Below are 14245 nucleotides of genomic sequence, written 5' to 3' on the forward strand. Positions count from 1 at the left end.
TTTCTCAGTCCCTTTCTTTTTCTCTTCTTCTTCTGGGACCCCTATAATTCGAATGTTGGTGCATTTAATGTTGTCCCAGATGTCTCTGAGAGTGTCCTCAGTTCCTTTCATTGTTTTTTCTTTATTCTGCTCTGCAGTAGTTATTTCCACTATTGACCCCTTCTAGAGAATTTTTATTTCATTTATTGTGTTGTTCATCATTGTTTGTTTGCTCTTTAGTTCTTCTAGTTCCTTGTTAAACGTTTCTTTTATTTTCTCTATTCTATTTCCAGGGTGCCCAGCACTGTAGCTTGCTGGTCGTTGAGTGAAGCTGGGTCTTGGCGTTGAAATGGAGATCTCTGGGAGATTTTTGCCGTTTGATATTACGTGGAGCTGGGAGGTCTCTTGTGGACCAGTGTCCTGAAGTTGGCTCTCCCACCTTAGGGGCAGAGACAGCACTGACTCCTGGCTGGAGCACTAAGAGCCTTTCATCCACACGGCTCAGAATAAAAGGGAGAAAAAATAGAAAGATAGAAGATAAAATAAAATAAAATAAAGTTATTAAAATAAAAAATTATTAAGAAAAAAAAATTTTAAAGTAAGGAAAAACAAAAAGTCGGACGGATAGAACCCTAGAACAAATGGTAAAAGCAAAGCTATACAGACAGAACCACACACAGAAGCATACGCATACACACTCACAGAATGAGGAAAAGGGGAAAAAGTAATAAATCTCGCTCTCAAAGTCCACCTCCTCAGTTTGGGATGATTCGTTGTCTATTCAGGTATTCCACAGTTGCAGGGTACATCAGGTTGATTGTGCAGATTTAATCCGCTGCTCCTGAGGTTGCTGGGAGAGATTTCCCTTTCTCTTCTTTGTTCGCACAGCTCCCGCGGTTCAGCTTTGGATTTGGCCCCGCCTCTGCGTGTAGGTTGCCTGCGCATGTCTGTTCTTCGCTCAGACAGGACGGGGTTAAAGGAGCTGCTGCTTCGCGGGCTCTGGCTCACTCAGGCCGGGGGGAGGGAGGGGTACGGAGTGTGGGGCGATCCTGCGGCGGCAGAGGCCGGCGTGACGTTGCACCAGCCTGAGGTGCGCCGTGCGTTCTCCCGGGGAAGTCGTCCCTGGATCATGGGACTCTGGCAGTGGCGGGCTGCACAGGCTCCCGGAAGGGTAGGTGTGGACAGTGACCTGTGCTCGCACACAGGCTTCTTGGTGGTGGCAGCAGCAGCCTTAGCGTCTCATGCCCATCTCTGGGGTCCGCGCTGATAGCCGCGGCTCGCGCCCGTCTGTGGAGCTCCTTTAAGCGGCGCTCTTAACCCGCTCTCCTCCCGCACCAGGAAACAAAGAGGGAAGAAAAAGTCTCTTGCGTGTTAGGCAGGTCCAGACTTTTCCCCGGACTCCCTCCCGGCTAGCCGTGGTGCACTAACCCCTTCAGGCTGTGTTCACGCCGCCAGTCCTCTGCCTGCGATCTGACTGAAGCCGAGCCTCAGCTCCCAATCCCCCGCCCGCCCCAGCGGGTGAGCAGACAAGCCTTTCGGGCTGGTGAGTGCTGGTCTGCACGGATCCTCTGTGCGGGAATCTCTCCGCTTTGCCCTCCGCACCCCTGTGGCTGCACTCTCCTCCGTCTCTCCGAAGCTTCCCGGCCCCCTCCCGCCCCCCGCAGTCTCCGCCCGCCCGCGAAGGGGCTTCGTATTGTGTGGAAACCTTTCCAACTTCACAGCTCCCTCCCAGAGGTGCAGGTCCCGTCCCTATTCTTTGTCTCTGATTTCTCTTTTGCCCTACCCAGGTACGTGGGGAGTTGCTTGCCTTTTGGGAAGTCTGAGGTATTCAGCCAGCGTTCAATAGATGTTCTGTAGGAGTTGTTCCACATGTAGATGTATTTCTGACGTATTTGTGGAGAGGGAGGTGATCTCTGCGTCTTACTCTTCCGCCATCTTGAAGCTCCTCCACCTTGTATTTTCAATTGTTTTTATTTTTGAAAGGATATATGCCTGTGGAAAAGACTCCAGATGTTCAAAGGGCATACAGAAAATGTTAAGTTTCCACTTGCCTCTCCAGGACCCCAGTTTTACAATTTTCCATTTCAGGGACAACCATATTACCAGTTTCTTATGTTTCCTCCTGAAGATGTTTGGTGTATGTAAGAATGTCACATGTATGTGTGTGTGAAGGGGAGTGTTTTTCCCTCTTTTTCCTTTTTTAGACAGTTGGTACCATACTGTCGACACTGTTCTGCTTCATGCTTTTTTCACTCCATCATATATCGTGGAGCTCGTACCACATCAGCGCCTGGAGTTCTGTCTCCTACTTTTTAACAGTTATATGGGGGTGCCATGATCTATTTAACCAGTTCCCTGCTGATTAACATTTAAACTCTTTTCAGTCTTTCAGATTTAAATAATGCTGCAGCAACTTATTTTTTATGTAAGTTCATGTGCGCATGTGTAAGTATATCTACAAGATAAATCCCTAGACCTGAATTTTTTTGTCCAAAGGACACGTGTGCTTGTAACTTGGATAGATATGGCCAAATCACCTTGGGACTGTTTTGCACTCTCATTGCTGGTGTATGAGCGTACAGAGCCGGCTCTGAACGTGTCTCGGCTCTCTCTGCAGGCTGTACCAGTCAGTTAAGCTGCTCTATTCCATCGGCATCTTCTTCACCTATGCCCTCCAGTTCTACGTCCCGGCCGAGATCATCATCCCCTTCTTCGTGGCCCGTGCACCTGAGCATTGCGAGCTGGTGATAGACCTATCCGTGCGCACCATGCTGGTCTGCCTGACGTGTGAGTAGAGGACAAGATCATTGCCTTGTCTGTTTTCTTCCAGAGGGCATCGAGTCCGCAGGGCTTTCATGAGAGAGAACTTGTATCATAGTGAAATGGCCAGTGCTGTGTGAGCAGAGAACTTGGGGTGCAGTGTCAGCTTCAGAGTTGAGGCACGTCCGTGAAGGGAGTGAATTGATTATAGATGTGCTCTAAAGGACACAGGAATGGAAACGGTGCTTTATTTATAGATATGGCCTAAAATGCAATGAGGATGGTCATAATTCATGCTAAACATGTGCAATTACTATTCCGTATGAAATATGGCAAAAGTTTAAAAGAGAGCCATTTAACCCATATGCATAATGAGTACTATAGGTTACTTTGATAGCAGGTGTATGTTTGTTTGTTTTTTCAAATAATTGGGTTTCCAATGTGACAGTCTATTCCTTGGATTTCATTTTGAGACTGCTTGATACTATTCCAGACACTTTTGGATGTTGGTCTTAACTAAATTGTGTTTCTTAGAAAATTTCTGTTGATTAATGTAGGTGTTTGACTTATCACTTTGTGTTTTATTCCTCTTCCCTGACCACACACCCAGGAGCGTGAGTTGAGAGACGAGATATCACCCTATTTGCTCTTGGTTAAAACTGGTATAAGTTCAAAAATAAAAATAAATTCTTTTTTTTTTTTTGGAAGATTCTGTGAATTGATAGAATAGAGAATCCTTGAATAAATTAGTCTGTAATATCTAATTTAAATTTCTAGGCGATTTGCAGTTCCTTTCTAAATTGAATGCTTGAATCATAGATTTCTCTTTTTGGCTGTGTTTAAGTTTTTTTTTTTTTTTTGGGAAAGAAACGTCTTTCCTATTATATTGAGACTTCCCTGGGACTTTCTTTAAATTATCCAGTCCGAGCCTCTGTCTTTGGAGTAAAGATAGTTCTATGTGATTTTTTAACTAGACCAGAATGGAATGTTTTAGGGATGAATGATGTGAATGTTGTCTAGCATGCACTCATAGTATGGAAAGTCAGAAATGAGTTTATTGGTTAACTGTTAGCAAGAGGAGGACAGGGAAGAGGCTGTCCATCCTTACCCAAGCAAACGTGGGGATCAGACTAGTGCTCATCCTGGAATGGACCTCCTCAAGCCACCTGCAGTTGTCTTCCTGATATTACTTCTAGGGCAGTGGGTGGAAGCTCAGCATCCTGGATCTGCGTGGAAAAAACTCACTGGAGCTGAGGAACTAAAGACTGTCCCTTGACCTTAATCTTGGGCAGCTGTCCTGCTGAAGATTTCTTATAGGGTGGACCTGGGTAGGACCGTGGGTACCTTGGATTCCCCAGCCCCAGAGAGCTGATGGCAACCAAGAATCTGACTTCTTGTAGCCTTTATTTGACAGCCCTTCCGGCTCTCTCCTAGACCAGCCTAGAGAAACAACCCACTGGCTGCAGGCCACTGCTGCCCCAAAGCGACTGAAAGGAAGGAATGTGATATAGCTTGCTTTTCCAGTAAATTGCCTTAATGTGTGATAAGATAGGATGCTTAGACTCTTCTAGATTTTACTCCTGTCTCCTGCTGGCAACTCTGGAGGCTTTGATCAAATATGTATGTTTCCTCTGTGGATGGATTAGCTCTGAGTGTTGAGGAGACAGCTTGCACGTGAAAAGTGTTCATAATGTCAACTCTCAGGGCCCTGATTCTTGAATGCAAGGGGCATTGGAAGAAAGGATAGGGATAGCTCAAATAACGGGCTTTGTTTCAGAGTGGTTCCTCGAGAGAAGGTAGGTCTGTCTGGGTACAATGTGCTGTCTCTGCCGGAAGAGCTGGGGCACTGAGCTGGCCCTGACTCCTCTCACCGCCCCATTTTCTTCTCAAGCCTGGCTTAGCCTCCGCTACCATATGTCGCGCTTCCTGCCAGGTTCCTCTCTGCTGCGCCCCGCAGGAACCAGCAGTCTCTGATTCACAGACCTCATACTATCCTTAGATGCCTCTTGGTTTTCACTTTGCTTTTCCTGGCACTGTCTGTGGGTCTCACCTCCCTTCTACAGCGTGACTCTCAAATGACATGAGCCGCTTTTGATCTTCAAGCGCATTGAGTTGTTTTTCCCTTCTTCTGTGGTCGCTTGTGACTTAGCCTTACATTGTCATCCTATTAAAGGGTGCAACCCCTTCATCTCCCAGCCCTAGGCTTCTCTTGCTTTCCCTGGAGACTGTGAAGTAATTGTGGGATTCAGGAGAGGCATTTTACTGTAACACCAACTTAATTGCATTTATCTGAGTTCATTTGTTTTTGTTCCTCTGTACCTTCAGATCCTTTTGCAGAAGGTTAATTGGTGTATGATTTTAGATCTTTGATATAACTGATTGTTTTCAATTATACCTATAAATTTTAATGGCAGCTCATTTTATTGCCATTTTGGGTATTTTTCTCGTCATTTTCTCAACTTTCTCTCCTCTTCCTCACCCTCGTCCCCAAAGAAAGCAGGAGCATTTGGTCCAGCCTCATTTTTTTTTCCACTTGGAATTCAACCGTCTCACCACTCTTCCCCATCCACCAAAGATGGTTGTGCCTACTTTTTTTAAAATAATTAATTAATTAATTAATTAATTTAATTTTGGCTGTGTTGGGTCTTCATCGCTGCACGCGGGTTTTCTCTAGTTGCGGCGAGGGGGGGGTACTCTTTGTTGCGGTGCACGGGCTTCTCATTGAAGTGACTTCTCTTATTTCAGAGCTTGGGCTCTGGGTGCCCGGGCTTCAGTAGTTGTGGCACACGGGCTCAGTAGTTGTGGCTCATGGGCTCTAGAGTGCAGGCTCAGTAGTTGTGGCGCACGGGCTTACTTACTCTGAGGCATATGGGATCTTCCCGTACCAGGGATTGAACCCGTGTTCCTTGCGTTGGCAGGCGGATTCTTAACCACTGTGCCACCAGGGAAGCCCTGTGTCTACTTTTTGATGCTTAATTTCACACTGTTGGAGAGGAGAGGAAAGGAAAATAACACACGTCAGAGACTGGTGCTCATTTTCTTATGATTTCATGTGGGACAGTAGTTACTTCCAGTCTGTATGTTTGGACATGCAGGCTCAGCAGGCCACCTTATGTCCAGAACTTGTGTAGAAGGGGCTGGAAGAGGCTGGCTCCACCTGAGGGCAGCCGGGGCTGTACGAAGAGTAGTTTCTTTGGATTCCTTGAGGCCCTAACCTGTCCTTCAGTGGTTCGAACTGATTCTCTGTGGCATTTGCCACTTGAAACATTTTACTTCAGTTAGGTATGAGAATGTCACACACCTGTTATTGAAGATAGAATAACAAGAAAACCACCTCAGTTAAGAAGCCTGTTTAGGCTAGAATGTAAAACATGCCAAGCAGCCAGACCCTTTAGAGCATGAAGCTTCCAGGTCCAAACAAAGCGGTTTTTCAATGCCTTTCGGCCGTTCACACGTCTCAGTCTTGCAGCTATAAAGAAAAAGGGCAGCAGCATTAATACCTGTACACTGTGCCCCCTGTCCCCACTGCGGGGACGGTCGCAAGGCTTCAGCTTCTTCATCTGTAAGATAAGAAGGGTACCCGATCGCCTCATGTCTAAAATTCTGTGATGCTGCACAGCTACTTTGAGCCTGATTTTAAATTTCTACCAAAGTATTGCTCGAAAAAAGAAAGTTAATGTGAGAACACCTGAAGACTGTCTAGATCTGGAGTAAGTAAAAATGAAATTCCCAATATCCCAGTGACTTAAAATAATTTTTCTTGCATTTTATCTTCTGTGTTAATCCTCATGGGCGCTTTTTCTTTTTCTTTTTTAAAATTTTATTTATTTTTGGCTGCATTGGGTCTTCGTTACTGTGCGTGGCCTTTCTCCAGTTGCGGTGAGCGGGGGCTACTCTTCGTTGCAGTGCGCAGGCTTCTCATTGCAGTGGCTTCTCTTGTTGTGGAGCACCGGCTCTGGGCGCACGGGCTTCAGTAGTTGCAGCAGGTGGGCTCAGTAGTTGTGGCTCGCAGGCTCTAGAGCACGGGCTCAGTAGTTGTGGTGCACGGGCTTAGTTGCTCTGCGGCATGTGGGATCTTCCCGGAGCAGGGCTTGAACCCGTGTCCCCTGCATTGGCAGGCGGATTCTTAACCACTGCGCCACTAGGGAAGTCCGTCATGGGCGCTCTTTACAAAAAGTTGCAATTCTAGTGTACATATAACTTTGCCTTTTGCATTTTGTTTAAAATTACATCATGAATATACATATCCTTCATAAATATTTTTATGACCGCATGGTATCCCATTTTATTGATGAATTGTATTTACTAAACTATTCCTTTAATGTTGGACGTGTAAGTTGTTTCCCGTGCTTTTCGTATTATTTTTAAAATTTATACTCCCACTAAATGAAATTGTATATCCTGTCCAAGGCTGCTATTAATTTAAAGGCAGATTTCTAGCAATTTAAGAGTCACATAGGTGGGCCTCACCAGCGTTGATCATAATAAATAGCAGTGAGCACTTCTGGACACGGGAGCTGTAAGTGTCCAAGGGATTTCTGTCAGTGCGTGTTTGTCTCTAAAGTGCTTGCTCTCCTCTTGTGCATAATTCAGCTCTTTCTGCTGCTGGTCTACAACCACAGGCTCCAGAATCCCAATCAGCTCCTCCTCTGAACGTGGCCGTTGGCCTCCTGCTGCTTCAGCAGTTAAAGTCACATTCTCAGTGTTTCTTAACCCAGAGGGAAGATGTTTTGTAACACCATTGGAGCCCTCTTCACTAATCATGTGGTCTGGTTATCCTCAGGGCCCCCTTTCTGTTCATGCCACAGCTGGGCTAATGCAGAGGTCTGGCAACTGCCAGTTGGGAGTTTGTGGGCTTCCTCTTTGCATGCGGTGCTCTTTTCGTGGGGAAGTAGGGATAGGGTATTCCCAGTTGGCTGCTTTCTGAGATCTCTGCCTTCTTAGGTTTCTCTTTCTAGAGGGCTTTATTTTAACTCATGGAGTAAAGACATTCAGTGCTAGAAGAGGTTTTAGTTGCTCCTGTATCTTTCCCAAGTACTGATTCCCACCTATGGGATTAGTGAATACTAGTTTGTCACATTTTGCCTTGTAGGTAAACAGATGCCTTGGCTAGTGAGCCCTCAGTTTGGGCCCCTTTCTCTTCCTCTTCCCCCAGTGTATTAGCGGGAGGCTCACTCTTCCCGCCTTCTTCCCCCATTATCTTTCTCCAATGTCAGCCTGTATTTTGGTTCAGCTAAATATCCAGTCCAGCTAGGACAGGAAGACAGTGCTCCATTTGCAACCCTGTGGTCCTGGCTTTAAAAGAAAAGTTTTTGCCCTTTTAAAAATATTTCTATTAAGGATATTTTTGCTAAACATACTTATCTTGTGTATCTGTTGTAGTAAAAACAAGAACAAGTGTTTAGATTGCTTTTTAAAGTCATGATGAAATGGAACATCTCCGTCCAATCTGAGAAAAGATTCTGATCTCACAAGCTTCTGTTTCTGTTTTCATTTAATTCTTATCAGTGTGGAGCACGAGTGACTTCACTTAACTCGTATCATGAAGTACCCATCTGTCCTCCGGGCTAATACGAGAGAGGGAAGGGGAGAGAGGGAAGGGAGAGGACAGACTGTCAGAGCTGGGAGGGCTGGGCAGGTCCTCTGACTTATCTCCTCCAGGGACTCATTGCCTCTGCTAAAATCCTCCCTTCTCTTGAGTGGGCTGGAGCATCCTGGGGACCAGGAGGAATAACTCACACTCCCTTTAACGGTACAAAAGCAGGCAGGCTAGAAGCTACGTTTTTGGCCCAACCATGTGTTCTTAGAGCGGAATCCCGTCTCTCCGCTGTGCCACTCTGGAGCAGCACACGTTGCTTCCCAGTTGACAGTGAGTTGAGGGACATATCCCAGAACACATTCCTACGTGACTAAATCTGCATTGCACAGTTCCTTAAAATTTCAGAGTCGAGTGTGACTTGAGTGATCATCCAGTGTTAATACAATCACCATACTTCATGGGTAAGTGAACTGAGGCTCAGAATAGGAACTGATTTCCCCCCCAGGTCACACACAGCCTACTACTGAGCAGGGACGGGTGATGCTATTAGCTGACATGTATGAAGCACTTGTTATGTGTGTAGTACTCTAGGTTCTTTACGTGAATGATCTCATTTGACCATCCCTTTTTAGCAGTACGGGAGATGAGTCTTAAACAGGTTAAGAAACTGGCTGGTGGTGGATTGGAGCCTAGGTTCTGAGTCCAGACCCTTAACCACACCCAGGCTTAGGTCTGATGGCTGCCTCAGCTGTTTCCACCCCACTGCTCACCCAAACTGGAACATCTGGAGCCACCACTGTGTGGTTAAACATTAGGCAGAGAGAGACCCAGACCCCAGAGAGGGCAAGTGTCTTATTCCAGGTCACACAGCAGATCAACATTTGTTGAGCGTCAGGTTATCCATGATGAGAATGCCGTTTTGTCATCAGCCTACGGACACTTCACTTCCACCTTTCCTCCATATTCAACCCTGAAGGTTTGAGGGACATCACCAACTCTATTTAGAAGTAACTAAAGGCTGAAACAGACTATTTTTAACTTGCAGAGCAAGTTAAAAGCTTATCCTTTGTTTAGACTTTCTGAAGGCTTCAGAACAGTGAGGGTATTCATGGATAATTGCCATGATGGTTGAATATAGAAGAAAGAAAGAGGAAGGGATTGCCCCAGGGCTATAAAACCCTGGGCGGCAGAGGCAGATCTGAGACTCATTTTCCTTGTACCCCCTTTTGTTATCCAGGCTTCAAAATCCTTGTCTGGTGTCCTCTACAAAGCAGAGAGAGGTCAGGGCTGACCTGTACCGGATTCCCTACCACATGATTGCGGTGCATCCCTGGGAAAGCTAACCCGATATCAAGACTCCCCCAGTTCTTCACAGACAGGATCTTTCCGCCGATCAGCCAGATCCCCTGTTATCCCTTCTGCTGCATGTATCATTCTGTATTTTCTTTTTTGGCTGCATTGGGTTTTCGTTGCTGTGCATGGGCTTTCTCTAGTTGCAGTGAGCGGGGGCTACTTCATTGCGGTGCGCGGGCTTCTCACTGCGGTGGCTTCTCTTGTTGCGGAGCACAGGCTCTAGTTGCATGGGCTTCAGTAGTTGCGGCACGCAGGCTCGGTGGTTGCAACATGTGGGCCCTAGAGCGCGTGGGCTTCAGTAGTTGTGGTGCTTGGGCTCAGTAGTTGTGGCTCGCGGGCTCTAGAGCGCAGGCTCAGTAGTCATGGCACATGGGCTTAGTTGCTCTGCGGCATGTGGGATCTTCCTGGATCAGGACTCAAACCTGTGTCCCCTGCATTGGCAGGCAGATTCTTAACCACTGCACCACCAGGGAAGTCCCATTCTGTATTTTCTTGATCATCAGGTCTCTGATGTGACTGTAGCAGGGGCTTAAGATCCTGGACTCTAGTCCCAGCTCTGTCACTTTCTATCATTTAAATTCTTTGGACCTTTCCTTCCACAGGGACCATAATAATGTGGAGTTCCGTACCTGTGGAGCAGAGGGAAATTCAGCTCAGTGAGTGGATGCTTCCCAGTGCTGTCTACTAGACACTAGACGGTCTGTGTGATGGGAGTGTTCTAGGTGTGCTGTCCAGGACAGTAGCCACTAGGCACAGGTGGCAGTTGAGTCCTTGCAATGTGGCCAGTGTGATTGGGGAACTGAATTCATTTAGATTTAGATAGCTAGTGACTGCTGCGTTATCGGACAGCACAGCTGCAGAGTGAGTGTAAGACAGGTGACGTGACCCTGCTCCTCCCCTGCTAAATCCCGGCTCCCAGCATGCCTCTTCCTTTACCGCATGGAGTGGTATTCCAGTTTAAAAGTAGGTGTTTCTCATAAAGCCTGGCCTCTAAATGCAGCCCACTGCTCTCGTCTGGTGCTCAGCCAAAGAAGCAGCGATCGATTCAGACAATCCATCTGGAGGGTAAAAAGGCTATATTGGACTCCGGCCAATACAAGATGTTCTGGTCTCTCACCACTGTGATGCCTTCCTCAGAGCAATTTAACTACATTTCTGCTTTATGAAATGAAGTGAGAACTGAAACCCCCGTGTCTAGTGTGAGACTCTCATAGGGATCAGTGAGGTAACAGATGTGCCCTGGATCGCTGTCTCAATGCGCAGGACCTCCCGCTGGAGCTCCGCAGCCGGGAAGACAATCCATCAAAATACATTCGATGACTGACGCATTAACAATGCACTTTCCATGAGCAAAAAGATATACACTAGTGAAGTAATATTAACTGTATTATGTGCCTGGTGTACACCAGGACTCTAGTTAAGTGCCCGTGTAATCTCCTTTGATCATCGCAACATCTCTGTGACGTAAGAGCTTTTTGTATCCCTGTTTTGCCAACAAGAACGCTGGGAAATAGAAAGGAGCCATGTATCACTCAAGGCAGAGCCAGGGTTCACACACAAGTGCCTAATTCCAGAGGCCATAATCCTCAATAAACCTGTGAAACATTGGCCTTCACCCCCAAGCTGGCCGGTGGTACAGGCGCTGGTGTGCTCTGCAAGCCGATGGCGTTTCCTCATGCAGCCCCCACTCATCTTTTTTTTTTTTTTAAGCCAAACACATCAGGAGCTTTTTTTTTGTTTCAGGCAGTAAATCCGGATGGCAATGGCAATTCAGTTTCTTTTTTTTTTTTTTTTCTTAAATTTATTTAGTTATTTATTATTTTTGGCTGTGTTGGGTCTTCGTTTCTGTGCGAGGGCTTTCTCCAGTTGCGGCGAGCGGGGGCCACTCTTCATTGCAGCGCGCGGGCCTCTTACTGTCGCGGCCTCTCGTTGCGGAGCACAGGCTGCAGACGTGCAGGCTCAGTAGTTGTGGCTCACGGGCCCAGTTGCTCGGCGACATGTGGGATCCTCCCAGACCAGGGCTCGAACCCATGTCCCCTGCATTAGCAGGCGGACTCTCAACCACTGCGCCACCAGGGAAGCCCCTCTTTTTAAAAAATATTTATTTATTTATTTAATTTTGGCTGCACTGGGTCTTAGTTGCAGCACGTGTGATCTTTAGTTGCAGCATGTAGACCTCTTAGCTGCAGCATGTAGACTCCTAAGTTGTGGCATGTGGGCTTTTAGTTGCGGTATGCGGGAACTAGTTCCCTGACCAGGGATCAAACCCGGGCCCCCTGCATTGGGAGCGCTGAGTCTTACCCACTGGACCACCAGGGAAGTCCCCCCCATTCACCTTTATCATCAGTTGCACCTTCCTCGTGTACACCTGGGCTGAGTTTCAGGTGTGGGAGCCACTGGTTTGTCCTGGCACAGGGACACAGTCATCATGGGGGGCCTTGCTTCTGAGGTTGGCCTGCACACAGACCTGCTTCTCCTTTCCCTGTATAAAAAAGTTCTGTGCAATGGGGCTGACGTGGGATCGTTCCAGAAGAAGGAGGGTTTTCTCCCCATTTCGTTTCTTGTCATTCAAGTAGAGTGGTTTGTGTTGGAGGTACCCTCAGTGGTAAGAAGATGAGCAGTCGCTCAGAAAAGGTTCACCTCCTCTTCTACTCTCCACTCGCTCTCCTTTGGTAGGACCAGGTTACCCTGGAATGTAATTTGGTTCCTTTTCCTCAGAAAGGTGGAAGTCAAGGACTGTGGCAGGCGAAACTGGGAAATCTGGTTTCCAACCCGGGTCATGCCACATCTCTGGGCATCAGTTTTCTCATCTGTGGAATGAGAGATTGGACTGGACGATGTCTCAGCTTCCTTGGAGCTCTCCATACTATGAGAAGAACACTTGCTAAATTTGCTGAACAGTGAGGCGGTCTCTCTCAGCTCTGGGCAGTCATCAACAGGCGTGTCCTCTCTTCCACAGGCGTCTTGGCCATCCTCATCCCCCGCCTGGACCTGGTCATCTCCCTGGTGGGCTCCGTGAGCAGCAGTGCCCTGGCCCTCATCATCCCGCCCCTCCTGGAGATCGCCACCTACTACTCAGAGGGCATGAGCCCCGTCACCATCGTCAAGGACGCCCTGATCAGCCTCCTGGGCTTCGTGGGCTTTGTGGTGGGGACGTGTGTGACCCTCTACGAGCTGATCCAGCCCAGCAGCGCTCCCATCTTCGTCAACTCCACCAGTGCCTTTGTATAGCGGGCTGGGTGCGTTCCCTACACCGGCCCACTCCACCCTGTATGTTCCCCAGCACCTGGCCCCAGAGCCTCAGGTAGGGTCCAGGCTCTGGGGAGAGGCAAGGTTGCCATCCACGTACCCTTGCCTGGCACCTGGGTTCCCTGAGCCAGATAGGGTTGAGGGCAGGGTAGAGAGTCGGCAGCAAATGTGTGGGAGGTACCTCTAGGGGCAGTGCCATCTCTGTTCATTTGTACTTATTTTAACCCGGAACTTTTCAACTCTTTTCCCTGATCACGCCTCCTCCCTTACTGCCTGCCCTTCTCCTTCTGACCCACCTCATCCAAATTATTCCTGTTGCACAGCTCACTTTATTTAAAAATTTTAATGTCTCTCACCTCATGTGTTCTCCTCGCCCGGGCCAGGCCTAGATGATGTCAGTGGAAATGCCCTTCTTTATGCCCTTGCCGGGCCCATCTCTTATCTCTCTCCCAAATATTTTACCTCAATATTTTCCTACCTGTTCAAGTCTCCACCTCATAGTGGAGACTACCTAGCAGTTTAAAACCAGCTGCCCAAAGCTGGAGTTTTTAGCCTTTGCTGTCTCTGGCGTGCTGTCATCCTCGGCAACACCTCCTCTTCTCCGGTTTCCTCGTGTGGGTCACGATACTGTTATTATCTTAGTTGCTGGAACTCCTGGAAGGTATCAAGTGCTGCCAAAGTTGAAAATATTTATATTTTATTTAAAATCAGCCTTTGTTTTTAGACTCCGTCTCTGGATCTGGGACTGTTGTGAATTGTTCCTTCTTCAGTAAACCCTTGCTCGGCTTCTCCCGCTGAGAAGAAGCTAAGTGCAGGAGATGTCTGCTTAGACCCTCAGCACCCTTGGCCAAGGACCCCAGAGATTTTCATCAGGGTCATCAGAGTGTGGACCTTAGTGGGGCACCATGGACTTTGCCTCCCGTTGACCAGCCACATTTCCTACTGAGAAGACATGAAGGACTCAAGAGATGCTTGCCGGTGCACAAGGCCAAGGGGAAGGATGGCCACATGGGGTGTGTTTCTCTCCATAGGAGGCTTAGAAAATGGCTGCATTGTGCATTCAGGCCTGTTTCCCAGCCTCAGCCCCTGACAGACAAGCGTCACGGCAACGTCCAGGAAGACACCCAGACTCTTGCCATGGACAAGAAGACGAGGCCAGTGTGCCCAGAGTGTGTGAGATTCAGTTCCTGGAGTTTGCAGCAGCTGGTCTGACACTACGAGTGGTGCTCAGTTGTTTACAATCCCCAGAGGATGAGGAGGATGGGCAGAAACAGTGCTCCGCCCCAAGCTGCCTCCAGGACCTGGACTTCCAGTGGCTGGGGCTTCGGTCTCCTGTGTTCTAAACACTAATCATGCCCATTTCTC

The 14245-nt window shown here is 47.8% G+C and overlaps 1 protein-coding gene across 4 annotated transcripts in view; it reads left to right on the plus strand.

The window, feature by feature from the left end:
- The window catches only part of LOC112402869 (proton-coupled amino acid transporter 1), a 162909-nt gene that overhangs the window by 34247 nt on the left and 114417 nt on the right, over positions 1-14245 (plus strand). For 3 of the 4 annotated variants that reach the window (XR_003003781.1, XM_024750064.1, XM_024750054.1), the window contains exon 10: positions 2597-2766. Coding sequence is in view for 3 of the 4 variants with exons in the window: in XM_024750064.1 (XP_024605832.1) it covers positions 2597-2766 (170 nt within the window). In the remaining variant the exon portion in view is untranslated. Of the gene's footprint in view, positions 1-2596; positions 2767-12590; positions 14240-14245 lie in introns of those variants that run through there. The other variant, XM_024750044.1, reaches the window with a different exon arrangement.

Source organism: Neophocaena asiaeorientalis, unplaced genomic scaffold (genome assembly GCF_003031525.2).
Source record: "Neophocaena asiaeorientalis asiaeorientalis breed wild unplaced genomic scaffold, Neophocaena_asiaeorientalis_V1.1 scaffold548, whole genome shotgun sequence".
Taxonomy (NCBI): Eukaryota; Metazoa; Chordata; class Mammalia; order Artiodactyla; family Phocoenidae; genus Neophocaena; species Neophocaena asiaeorientalis.